A 12,117-nucleotide genomic window follows, 5' to 3' on the forward strand; every position below is an offset into this window, starting at 1 on the left:
GGGAATCCCTGGGACCCTGTCGTGTGGGTGAACCCTGCCCAGCGGCCCCCCTCCATGTCGCGATGCGCTCTCCCCACTCCCGTTCCCTCGCCGTTCCCCTGTGTCCCTGATCGTCTCCTTCCCAAATCCTGCTCGTGCAGGTGGGGACCCTGTTCTTCTCCCACCCCTTGTTTGGTGTGTCGGTTTTATTTATTTATTTATTAGCACACAGGTTCGACACAACTCACAGGTACGCCGCAGTACCAAAAGAGGCCCCGTCGCACGAAGAAGAATTCTTTTCGCTATGCCAAAAAACAATTCGGAGAGGGCGTCTTCTGCCCTGCGTCGTCTGGCGACGGGTCCTCCATAGTCGGTCGAGGTCGCCGCCCTCCTCGTGCCTCTTCCCAACGTTCCCTCGGCGGCCGATGCCGTCTGCTCCGGCTCCCCAGTCCCCGGGTCTGCCCTGCTCTCGTCTGCGCTAGTCTCTGCTTCGTCCTCACCGGCGTCTCTCCTCTTCCTTCTCCCCTTCTTGTATGCTTTGCACATCGCGTCGATTCCTTTTGCGTGAGCACCACCCTGAAGCCCCCCAGCTACTGAACCGCTCCCTAAGGCGAAGGTCCGAACCAGGGGTCCGAAGGAGCATCATCAGTCTCGCCCACTTCGCTCGCTGCCCACCGTCTCCGCTCCCTCCCGCTTGAGCCGCCGTCGCGGCCCTCGTTCGTCCCACTGGCTGTTGGCCCGTCCCTGCGTTGCCTGCGTTATCCCTCCTCTGCGACTCCCTCAAGGCCGGCCGAGCCTCTTTCCACCCAGTGAAGAGCTTCCTCAGCCACTCGATGTGTTCCTCTCTCTTCATTATGCGCGCGCCGTAGCTCATCATTGAGCTGGATCCACCTCTGCACCGCGCCCGTCGCCGCCTAAAGCCACGACTTGCATGTTTGCAAGTTTGACATCAAGAGTGTGAAAGTACTAAATACTGTCCCGTTTTGCTGTTCACAGCTAGGGACGGCCTCTGCCGCAAAGTCAACTCACCCCCACCACCCTACTGTCCACTATGAAAGTGTGGACCGGCGTGAACAGCAGCTCCTGACCACGGCGCCGCAGGCGCCTGTTGATAGGTCCAGGTGATAGCCCTGGATGGGCAATGCATACGCCCACCTGGGCCTCGGATCGCCCGACCGCGTCCCGGTGCTCTGTGGTCGGATTTGTGACGCCGACGTACCGCGCCGCGGCCGGGGGCCCTCCGGAGGCCGAGGATGGCCGTGACGGACCGGGACGAGCTCTGGGAGGTTCAGTGTCAGTGTATATATTGTAGAGACCAACCATGTGCACAATATCTCTCAGTCTAGCTAAGCCTGGGAAGGCAATGCCGGGGCCGTATAGCAGCTTGATGGTGCCTCGCCGGCGTGCGTCCCGGAGCGGTCCGGACGGGCGGTCCGGGGGACAAAATCGGGGGACAACGCCGACGGCGCCCTGATTCGACTTTTAACTTCAAACAAAGCCTACCGCACGCGCCGCGTCGCGGCGCGTGCGGTAGGCACTCGGGATTTTGCCAGATCGGCGTGTTCACGCCGGGATCGTGTCCTCCGCAACTGCCCAGACTTTAGGCTTGGACAGTACCACCTACCACCTCCCACCGCTTCAAACCTTCGGCTCCCGCTCAGAGGCGCCCCGCGCCCGTGCGGCGCGCCGAGGCGGCGCCGAGGCCGGCGCCTTGCACCCGGCCCGCGGCCGGCACCGCCTCGCCCCACAACTGACCGCCCTGCGGCCCCTGCGCAGGCGTGCCACAGGCGTCGCTCAAAAAGCGACGCCGGGTGTGGGCTGCTCCCTTGACCCGTCACCCGCCGCGCCCTCGCCCGGCCGCCTCACCGCTCACGGAGCGCTCGGCTGCTCGCCGCCGCCGCCGCGCGTCCCGCGCCGCCACGCTTGCCCTCCTTTGCCTGACGCGCGCTCTGTGCAGCGGCGCAGAGCGCGCGTCACTGGCACAGACGGAGCAGCGACCGCGCCAGCGGTCGCTGCTCCGCCCCTCCGTCGCGCGCGCCGCGCGCTGCCGCCGCCGCCGCCGCCGCCGCCCCCTCCTCGCCGTCTTCCCCACCCCTACCCTCTGTTGCGCGCGCCGCGCGCTGCGCGCCCCCGCCCCCACCCCCGCCCCCGCCCCCGCCCCCGCCCCCGCTCCCAAGCGCCCCTTCCCCGGTAGGAGTGCGTAGAAAGTGGAACCAATCGAGAGGTGGCAGAAGCCGCCGTGTGTGACACATATTGCGGCACGTGAGTGAGACAGCCCCGGCGCGCGCGCGCAGCGCCGCTGAGCGCAAGGCAACAGACAGGCGTTTTTTATGCAAACAGCAAACGGGACGGCCTGCGCAGCCTCTAACTATTCTAAATCTAACGAAAGAAGAGAGCCCCTGAATAAGAGAACATCGTACTGAAAAAAATGTTCTCGAAGTCTGTACAATACTGGGTTTTAGATTTAGTGCGACGCAAATTTTTTGAAGTGTCAAAATCGCTGTTTCGTGTTTGATCAACCTCATGTTTGGCCACCCGCAGCATCACTGTCCCTCACGAGATCGAGAAGCTCTTCGTCGTCCGCATCGTAGACGGGCAGCCACGCGAGGAAGCGCTGCGGCTCGCGCAGCAGCCTCCGGTGCGCGAGCAGCACATCCTGCGCCTCCTCGCCCCGCGCCTCTTCCGGCGCCTCTGCCGCCGTCCCCTCCCGCGAGGGGCGCAGCCACGCGCTCTCGCGGCCGGCGGCCACGCCCACCCACTCGAGGCACCCCTCGGCGTCGATGGCTGCTGCGCACGGCTCCACATCGGCGCCTACCGTCACGCTCGCCCAGCGTCAGTCGGGCGGCATCCGCTCACACTCAGCCGGGTTAGCGCGAGGCACACCCGGAGGCAGGGGCGGCAGCAGCCGGCTCGGCGCGGCCGCCTCCGACGGCAGCTCGCGCGGCACCAGCGCCGCCCCGCTCGCGACGCGGTACCGCCGGTCGGACAGCGGCTCGAACCGCACGACGCCGTCGGTGCCGCCCTGCGGCCGCTGCGGCAGCCACGGCCCGGCCGGGAGCAGCCTCACGGCTCCCCCCTCCTCGCGCCCCTCCTCCTCGCCGCTCGGAGCGCAGCAGAGCGCGCCCGACGGCACGCTCAGCCAGCCCGGGTTGAGGGCGAGCAGCCGCAGCGGCGGCGCGCGGAGGTAGTGCGCGAACGCCTCCAACTCCCCCGCGTCGAGCTCGGGCCGAAGCACGTTGAGCATGAGGATGTCGCGGTCGCACCTGCAGGAGAGGGATCCGGGAAAGGTCAGGGAAGGGGCAGGCGGCCGCTCCGAGAGAAGAGCCGTATCGTTGTCGCACTCGCCGCCGTTGCGCGTGGAGTGCGTCTGCGTGGTGTCCATCAGCAGGAGCTGGCCCTCGCGCCACCTCCGCCGCTCGCCGCCCACCTCGATCCAGCACTCCTCCCCGGCCGGCACGCGCAGCCCGAGGTGGCACGTCAGCCCGAGCAGGTTGCCGTCGCAGTGCGGAGCGATGCCCGAGCCTGGAGGCTGGCGCGCGAAGCCGCACGCCACATTCTGCAGCGGGTTGAGCCGCAGCCCGTGGGACGCCTCGAGCCGCCGAAGCAGCGCGACGGTCTGCGGGTAGCGGGCCACCGCCTCCGGCAACCACGCGCCGTCCTTCCAGAGGTGGAAGATCCGCCACTCTGCGGCTATGGCCTCGTAGTCCGCGCCGCCCCAAGACGCCGCATCCTCCGCCTGCTGCTCCTGCACCGAGAGCAGCTCCGCGCGGATGGCTGGAGCTGCGGCCTCGAGCGCGCCAGCCCACGGCAGGCCGCTGGGGTCATGCCAGGCGGGCGAGCCGGAAAAGCCGGCCGCGTCTCGCAGGCGGCGCACGGTGGCCTCGAAATCGGCCGAGGCCGAGTCGAGATCGTCCAGCGCGCCCTGCGCGGCCGATGCCTCGATGAGCCTGGTGACGCGCGGCGGAGGCTCGAAGCCGGAAAAGAGGAGCGCGCGGCGAAGGGCCGCGGCGGCAGGCGTCGGCGAAGCCGGTGCCGCGAGCTTGTGTGCGGCTGCGGCCGAGGCAACGAGCAGCATCCCGTGGCGCACGATCAGAGGCCTTCGGCTCTAGTCCTGGAGCAGCTCGGGTAGGCTGGAAAAGAATTTTGAAACAACATCCCTGAAAGAATTCATCGCACTCGTCCCGGTTGTGAGGCTAATGACCGCACTGCAAGTGCTCCGAGTGCTCTGCCTCAAAGAGCCGCAAAACGGCGCTTCTCACCCCTCCCCCTCTCCCGCCTCGTAGACGACACACACCGGCCCGCCCCCCGCGGGTCCCTGATGCTCCGCGCCACCCGACACGTACAGGTTGGTACAGCCGGTGAGCCCCGCGAGCAGGCCGCCGACCGCCGCCCGGGCGTGCCTCGTCGCGTGCAGGTCCGAGTCGGAGCACATCGTCGTCCGCTCGCCTCGCACCGCGGCGGCGGGGTCCGCCTTGGCGAGGACGGCGCGCACGCGCGCCTGCGAGGCGGGAGTCAGCTGCCCGTTGTCGAGAGACAGTCCCGCCTCGGCGAGCATGCGGCAGACCGCCGGGCTGTCGAGCGCGTCCCGCATCACGCAGTGAGCGGCGCGGAGAGGGGAGGCGCTGCCGGCCGCGTTGCCGAGCACAAAGACCTCCGAGTGCCGAAGCTCGATCCCGGCGCTTGCGCTGGCGACGCTGCTGCTGAAGCCGCTCAGGCCTTCCGGCTCGCAGAGCCGCTCGACGGCGGCGTCGAGGTCGCCGCGCGACAGCTCGCCCGTTGCTAGCGCCACGCCAAGAGCCGATGCGCCCCTGCTCAGGCCCATCGACGTGTAGCCATCGTGCGTCGCGCACGGCAGCGCGGCGGCGGCGACACGCTTCGGAGTGAGCAGCGGGCACTTGATCTGCGCAAAGCACACGTCCGCCGGCGACAGGTGCGCGTCCCTGCACGCGGAGAGCACGGCTTCATGCGTCGCCTCAACCTGAGCGCGCCGGCCGATCTCGTGTGCGCCCAAGTCTCGCGTGCGCGCCACGCCAAGGCTGAGCGCCGTTGGTGGGCCGGCCACGCTAGGCGTGTCCTGCGCCACATCGGCAAACACGAGAATGTGAGGCGTCAGCACGCCCTCCGTGCCGCCCGACATGATGATTGACGTGTCTTCGAGTCGGCCTGCCGATCGGAGGGCCTGCTCGACCACGAGCGAAGCATAGCCGCGTGTGAAGTCATTCACGCATCCGTTGCCTTCGGTCTTGCCGAGGACGCAGCGCGGGCGGGCGCGCTCGTTGGATGCGAGCCAGGCTGTCAGCGCGTGCGTGTCTCCCGGATTCGAGGTAGCAAGGCGGACGACCGTGGCGCTGCGAAGCGCGAGAGTCGCCTGCCGCATGTGTGTGGGGTTTGACCGGCAGCAGACGGTACAAAGAGATTCGTCGAGTAGCAACCCCCCCCCCCCCCAAGAATTCGCGGCTGGCACTTAAAACTTTCCTTACCTATGTACTCTCCCTTTCCTCCCGCTGTGATTCTGTGTGAGCTCTGTGTCGTGTTCTGCTAACAGCGCACCTACAACCTCTCTCAGCCGACAGGTCCCATTTGGCCCGCTATGTGTGCTCAGGCGGAGCCTGCTCCCACGATGCCGCTCCGGCGGGCCAGCGACACGATGCTCTCGGCAAAGCCATAGATCTTGTCGGACGGCGTGAGCTCGACGAGTGACGTGGCGTCGTCGGCGAGGGCGGCGGCTCCGGCCGAGGAGGAGGCGTGTAGCGACTCCAGCAGCGGCGCGCCTATTCTCGCACGGGCGGATGGCCACTGCACGGCCCGCCGAAGTGGCTCTCTCGGCTGCAGCAGGCCGAGCAGGTAGGCTCGCAGCGCGCGGCACGGCGCCGCGTGTGCCACGACCAGCAGCGGTGCCAGCCGCTTCTCCAACTCGAGCACACTTGGCTCGAGGCGGCGCACGAGGTCCTTGGGGCTCGTGCCCGCGCCGAGGGCGGCGCGCTCCTCGAAGCTGGTCGGGGGCGAGTCGCCGCTGCCGAGGCTACTCGGCAGCAGCTCGGCGAAGTGGATCGGAGGGCCGACGGAGGCCAGCCCCTGCTCGCCCCCTCCTACGGGACATGTCGTGGACATGTCGTGGCACGCTGCGTTCCTTGGGCAGGAGGATGCTGGCCAGCCCCGCTCGCCGTGCTCGTCGCACGCAAAGGCGGTCTTCCGGCCGTGCGACGGGCTCTGCGCCTGCTTGGCCTGCGCGACCCTCGCCGCCGCCGCCATGGCGGCCGGGTGCGTCGAGCTGATCACCTGGAGCGGGCCGGCGTGGTCCTCCGCCCAGGCTGCGAGCGCCGCAGCAAAGTTGCCGGTGTCGTCGTTGTCAGGGACAGAGACGAGTGCGACGGGGCGCGCAACGAAGGTTATCGAGAGGAGGTAGGGCAGGACCGACGACGAGACGCGGCCGTAGATGTGCGAGGCCTCGACCTTTCCAGGCGACGGGGTCGGGGAGCAGAGGGGGTGGGGGTTGTGGGCGGAGAGAAGATGGGGAGAGGCTCGTGCGGGGTGCGGGGCATGCGCCTTGGAGGAGAGGTCGAAGAGCTTGATGTACGGCCCCTCCTCCTCCGAGCAGGACTCGTAGTCGCGCTCATAGTGGACGATCCGCTGCTTGAGCGACTCCATCGCCGCCGGCTCGTGGAGCGCGTAAAAGTCGGGGCTGGCGCGCACCTTGGCCTTCATGTTTGCCAGCAGCAGCGTCGGCGATGTGAGGATCGACTCGACAAACACGATCGCGATCGGGCGGCCCGTCGCCTCGCCGTGGGCGTGAACACTCTCGGAGAGCATCGCGCGCCGGTCCTTGGAGGCGTTCGACGAGTCGAAGATCGCGATCTCGCCGCCCGTGTCGAAGAAGGAGAGCGCCTCCTTGAGCACGGCGTTTGCGATCTTGCCACGCGCCACAGACGAGCCCACGTTGGCGCTGTCGAAGAAGGCGGCACCGCCGCTGCCCTCGCCCTCCAGCTTGCGTCGCGTCGCGCCTGTGCCGAGAAGGGCCTTCTCTCCCCTAGTCCCCTGCTCCCCTCCCCTTGCGGCCGGCCGTCCCTCTCGCTGGCACGCGCCTGCCGAGAAGGCGCCGGTCTTCCAGCCGCGCCAGTTGAGGAAACGCTCCAGCTTGTCCGCGAGGATGGACTTGCCGCGAGCAGGCAAGCCAACGAGGACGAGGAGAAGGCGAGGGCATTCGGCCAGGCCACGAGCCCGCCTCGCCAGGTCGGGACGCGCCTTCAGCGCCTTTGCGACCAGCAGCGCCTCGTCGCCTCCATGTCTCGGAGCCCAGCCATGGCCGGTGACCGACTTCTTGCCGGACGCCGAACCGTCGCCCTTGAGCTTGGGGCTGGGAAGCGCATCGAGGAGCGACTGCGTGGTTGGGAACCCAAGCCCATCTGCTGCCGTCGTGGGCGTCTGGCTCGCAGCGTTGAGGTCCCTGGACGGCCGGCGCGAGAACACCATCGTGCTATCGCCGAAAGACACAGGCGGGACGTTCTCTCGGACGAGGCTCGGTGGGACGAGGCGCTGTTCAGCTCCGAAGGCCGGAAATTCATCGTGAAAGACCCCCTGTCTGTGCTTGTGCGTCTTGGGTCCGGGGTTGTGCGTTTATGTGAAAGACCCCCCCCCCCACCCCACCCCCCACCCCCTGGCTCTTACGTACATTCCCGTAGGATGACTCTGCTGACAGGGTTTGCGAGTTTTTGAGTTTTTTGGGGGGGGGGGTAGGACACACACAGGCCGCACCTCTAGTGAGGCCCGCATAGTATGTGGGTGACTCGGCTGCCGCCGCCCCTGCCACCCCTGTGTCAGTGTGCCTGTGGTAGCGAGAGACTGCCAGCAAGAAGCTGGAGGCAGGTCGCTAGACTGAGATGAGACCGCCAGTGGAGTTGGGAGTCCACCGTGCACCGCGCTGCGAGCCTGTCGTGTCCCTTGTCAGGAGCAGGAGAGCCCCACCTGTCCCCCTGATCGTCCTTCCAAAATCCTGCTCGTGCAGGTGGGGACCCTGTCCTCCTCCCCTATCCCTCGTTTGGGTGGTCTGTTTTCTTTCTTTCTTTCTCTTGAAATGGGGGCGATATTACCCCCAATCTCGCCAATGTGGCAATGTGTAGCCGCGGGGGTCGTATGATTTGAGGGTTTTGACGGGGGACTAGCACTAGCCGCCTTCCACATAACCCATGATGTGGCGCAATTCACAACGCTCCTCCCTTTTCTATGGCTTATCCCTCACAAGTACCTCCTCGCGCCTCCTCCGAGCGCGGTGGTCGCCTCACCTCAATGGTGAGCACGTCACGGGTTGCTGGTCCGGCCGCCTCGTCGGCCTGCAGCACAGGCAGCGCCTCGTGCTTCACCTCTCGGTCGAGGAGGAAGAGGGCGTCAAAGGGCTCACGAAGCGTGTGGCTGGCCAGCAGTCGGTCGCTGCGGACGGACTCGGTCGTCGGCTTGCCGCTCGGCTGCTCTAGGCTCCAGACGCGGCTGCCGCCCGAAAAGTGCGCCGCATTGTGCCGCCGCATCAGCATAACGATGGTGAGCACCGCAGAGTCCTGGTGCACGCCCTCGGGAGACGGATCACCAAGCGCTGTCTCGCTGCGAGTCACGCGGAACGCAGAGAACATTGCATGGAACGAGCCGGTCGCGCCGGCTGCCATGAGCCGATGGACGAGGCGCTGCACGGCCAGCATGACGGTGTTACTATCGGCAGACAGTGGCCACTGCTGGTGCAGCCGGTAGTACGACGCGTTGTCGCCGTTGACTGTCGTCGGGTCGATGTGCTCGACCACATGGCCCGGGAACTCGGGTTCCGTCTCGGCAGTTGAACGCTGTGCGTCGTCGGACCTGCTCGTGTCCATGGCGTAGTAGCTGGTCAGGGTGCCTTTGTAAGGGTAGATCTCGATCCCGTGCTCGTCGCGCTGAGGTGTCGCCAGGTCCCAGTACCCAGCAAAGGGAGAACGGCCGGTCTCAGTTGCACCATGCTCCAGAAGCAGAGGCCAGAGCTCGGAGGCCGGGACGATCGCAAAGCGATCCTGCTGGAGCCGCGCGTGGAGCGATGCGACGGCGTTGTGATCGCTGACGGACGATAGAAGGAGTCCGCAGAAGCAGAGTGTATTGGACATATACAGACTACCCGGGTAGCAACGATACGCTCCCGCAGAGAGCAGCAGTCCTAATAAGAAATCAGATCCACTAGACTGTCCTCCAGAATCTAAAATCCCGGTGGGGTGGCGGCGTGCCGTCCTCCCTTGGTTTTTGTTTTCTTTCTTTCTAGAGTACAGAAATTCAAACAACATTTTGCACGACGACTCTGTTCTCTTCAGCACCTGAGCTGACAGTGACACCTCAACCGCTCGAGCTCAACCGCTCCCTACCAGAGCTACCTTCTACCTACCAATAAAACCCAACCCTGGCAGGACCAGTAGTGGGTGCACAAGCGCATGTGCCATGTGCTCCATATCATTTCCAGGAAGGAACATAACACATGTACATGTACATGTAGCACTGAGACTTCTCTTCTTGTACCGAGGCATTTGTTGAGAGAAAATGAAATTCTCGCTCGAGCGCTCCATCATGCGCCATGGTCCTCTCGGCCGGCGCGCCTGCCGCTCGCTCACTTTGCCTTTCCAAACGCGTGCATCGCGACGCCTGCATACTCGAGTGGCAGCGGCTCGCCGCCCTTTGGCGCGGGCGCCTCGCGCACGCCTGGCAAGAAGCTGCTCCCCGACCCAATCTTGATTACTCCCGTCCTCAGCGCGAGCATCGCCGCCGGCGCAGGCGCCGCCGCCATCGCCCGCAGCGTGTGCGTGTCACCGAAGAGCACCGTCGCGCCGCTGGTTGCGAGCACGTCGGCGGTAACGCTCGCGCGCTGGCTCGGGTCGCCGCAGCCGCGGATGCCGCCGACCGCCGGCAGGACGACCGCGGCGCCCGCTCCGAATGCGGCGGCGCAGGCCTGCACCCCGAAGGCGTGCATGAGCGTGACGGAGCAGCAGACACGGTCCGCGGCGCTGAGGCCAAGCGTCGAGGCGGCGTCCGCGCCGAGATCCGCTGCGGCTGCGTGAGAGAGCGGCGCGGTGCCGAAGACGCCGACGAGGCTCTCGGGCGTCGCCGCGGGAGCGCCGCCACGCGGCGGGCAGTGCTCGAGGAGCTCGGCAAAGGCGACGGCGCCACGCGTGGCGGGGCGCAGGCCCTCCTCGAGCTCCAGGTAGACGGTCGGTAAGGCCTTGGCCGGACCCGCTGTTGGCGCCATGCCGTCCACCGTGACGACGCCTCGCACGTCGTGCGCCGCGCATAGAGCCGCCATTGCCGCCTCGTCCTTTGGAGGCGTGGCGATCGCGGCCCCGACATGAGCGAGCGCGCACTGCAGGAGGAGATTCTCCGCCGTGTTTGGAAAGTCCGAGATGATGACGCTGCCAGCCGCGTACCCAAGGTCCTCGAGGCCGGTGGCGAGCTGCCGCGCCTTGAGGTCGAGTTGGCCATACTCCATCGAGATGCCCTGCTGCGGCGCGAGCAGCGCAAGTGCCGACGGTGGCGGCGCGCCGAGCGAGGCCAGAGAGGAGGCAGCGCGTGCGCGCCGTGCGCCGCGTGCTGCAGCGCGTCCGATAGGTTGGCCGAATCCCTGCATGAGAGAAGAACGCGCTCGCCAGCTGCGCTCGCTGGCACTTGGCGCTAGTATCGCCGGGCCAAATTTTAGAGTAAAATTGGGCCTGCGAGTACGGGAGGTCGGGCGAGGAGCGGCGGGTGCTTGCTAAGAGCTAGCTAGAAAGAGACCGATTCGTCGCACTTCTCTTGCTCCAAGCGCTTGCGCTTCGGCGGTTAGTGGTGCACTAACCTCCGAGAAACCCGTCGGTCGCTCCTTTCCTCTCTATCTACATCGCAAACCCTGTCAGCAGAGTCCTCCTACGGGAATGTACGTAAGAGCCACATACAACGAAGAACGGGAGCTAGATAGAGAGAACAAACAAACAAACAAACCCGGCCGAGTCCCTGCTGCTCAACCGCAGGTTCGCTCGACTGCGCGCTTGGCGCGTCCAGTCTTCAAAAAAAGAAAGAAGACACATCAGCCCGTGATCGGTCGTCTCGTGCATCCGGGCGAGCGGGCCGGCACCACGAGGGGCTGGCATCATGCTCACCTCTCCCTCACGCTCACCTCCCCCGTTGGGCTGCACGAAGTAGCGCTTCTCCCCCTCCGGACCATCAGGGGCATCGCGGGAGAGCGTGATGGCAAACGTCCGGCCCGGCTGGGCTTCAAATCGTGCAGCGAAGTCTGGCAGGACGTTTGACGGCGCGGAGGCAGCCATGGCTTCAACTGGCACCGGGAGCGTCTCCGTCAGACCTATGGTCGCCCCGTTGCTCGACCCATACTTTGCCCGTTTCGAATCGAGGATCTTGTTGTCGAAACGGATAGAGTTGCTGCCAAAGCCCTGGACACGCCCGCTCTGCAAGAAGGTTGGGCAGGCTGCGCGGAGCGATTCGAGCGCTAGAGCTTCCGCCGTCGATCGGTCGCGGAGAGCCCCGCCGTCGAAGCTGGCCGCAAACGTCTCGTGCAGGGTCATGCCGCGACGCGGCGTAACCGACCGAGGCGCGAAATGATAGTTCTTGAAAAGCGGCTGCTATTTCTTCACCGGGGAGAACCACGGCGACTGGCGCCGGCGGCGCAGATCTGCGTACACCCCGGTGCGAGTTAATGCGCATTTCTTCTCTGCACTATAGCCCTTGAGAAAAAGCTCGCATTATGCAAACCTGTGCCTGTGTCCTAGGAAGTAGACTGGGAGGGGTACTCCCATAGGAAGAGGAGGTCTGGAGAGGCCCACAGCGGTCAGGAGAGGCCCCAAGAGGGTGCTAGATGAGAGTCAGCAGAGCGCGCCGTCTCGGCGGCTATGGGCAAGTGGGCTGAGAGACAAGAGGGATTTTTCTCTCGGGCGGAAGTGGAAGCCCCGACTTCTAATAAATTGTGCCAGGCGTAGCCGGGGGCGGACAGCAGGACCTCTCCTTCCTGAGTCACCAGATCCAGAAAATCCCAACGATCCTTGAGCGGAGGCCGCCTCTTGCGCCTTGGCCACTTTTCCGGCCTCTCCGGAGAATCTGGGAGAATGGCTACCATAGCCTAGCATGGCACCCGCGGGCAAAGCTGCCCCCAGG

At 66.0% G+C, this 12,117-nt stretch overlaps 5 protein-coding genes across 5 annotated transcripts; all 5 read right to left on the minus strand.

The window, feature by feature from the left end:
* Window positions 1–2,448: 2,448 nt before the first annotated feature.
* EMIHUDRAFT_448030 (hypothetical protein) lies at window positions 2,449–4,054 on the minus strand (the record flags this gene model as incomplete). Its single annotated transcript, XM_005770716.1, has 3 exons — window positions 2,449–2,790; window positions 2,863–3,242; window positions 3,321–4,054. The coding sequence occupies 3 exons, from the start codon at window positions 4,052–4,054 to the stop codon at window positions 2,501–2,503; spliced, it is 1,404 nt and encodes a 467-aa protein (XP_005770773.1). The 3' UTR covers window positions 2,449–2,500.
* Window positions 4,055–4,234: 180 nt separating this feature from the next.
* Window positions 4,235–5,356, minus strand: EMIHUDRAFT_196547 (hypothetical protein; the record flags this gene model as incomplete). Its single annotated transcript, XM_005770717.1, has 1 exon — window positions 4,235–5,356. One exon carries the CDS (start codon window positions 5,354–5,356, stop codon window positions 4,235–4,237), a length of 1,122 nt encoding a protein of 373 aa, XP_005770774.1.
* A 221-nt stretch (window positions 5,357–5,577) lies between these two features.
* Window positions 5,578–7,449, minus strand: EMIHUDRAFT_196548 (hypothetical protein; the record flags this gene model as incomplete). Its single annotated transcript, XM_005770718.1, has 1 exon — window positions 5,578–7,449. One exon carries the CDS (start codon window positions 7,447–7,449, stop codon window positions 5,578–5,580), a length of 1,872 nt encoding a protein of 623 aa, XP_005770775.1.
* Window positions 7,450–8,204: 755 nt separating this feature from the next.
* EMIHUDRAFT_196549 (hypothetical protein) lies at window positions 8,205–9,098 on the minus strand (the record flags this gene model as incomplete). The annotated part of the gene is made up of 1 exon (XM_005770719.1): window positions 8,205–9,098. The coding sequence occupies one exon, from the start codon at window positions 9,096–9,098 to the stop codon at window positions 8,205–8,207; it is 894 nt and encodes a 297-aa protein (XP_005770776.1).
* Window positions 9,099–9,589: 491 nt separating this feature from the next.
* EMIHUDRAFT_196550 (hypothetical protein) lies at window positions 9,590–10,462 on the minus strand (the record flags this gene model as incomplete). Its single annotated transcript, XM_005770720.1, has 1 exon — window positions 9,590–10,462. The coding sequence occupies one exon, from the start codon at window positions 10,460–10,462 to the stop codon at window positions 9,590–9,592; it is 873 nt and encodes a 290-aa protein (XP_005770777.1).
* Between the last annotated feature and the right edge of the window lie 1,655 nt (window positions 10,463–12,117).

Source organism: Emiliania huxleyi, assembly GCF_000372725.1.
Source record: "Emiliania huxleyi CCMP1516 unplaced genomic scaffold EMIHUscaffold_4, whole genome shotgun sequence".
Taxonomy (NCBI): Eukaryota; Haptophyta; order Isochrysidales; family Noelaerhabdaceae; genus Emiliania; species Emiliania huxleyi.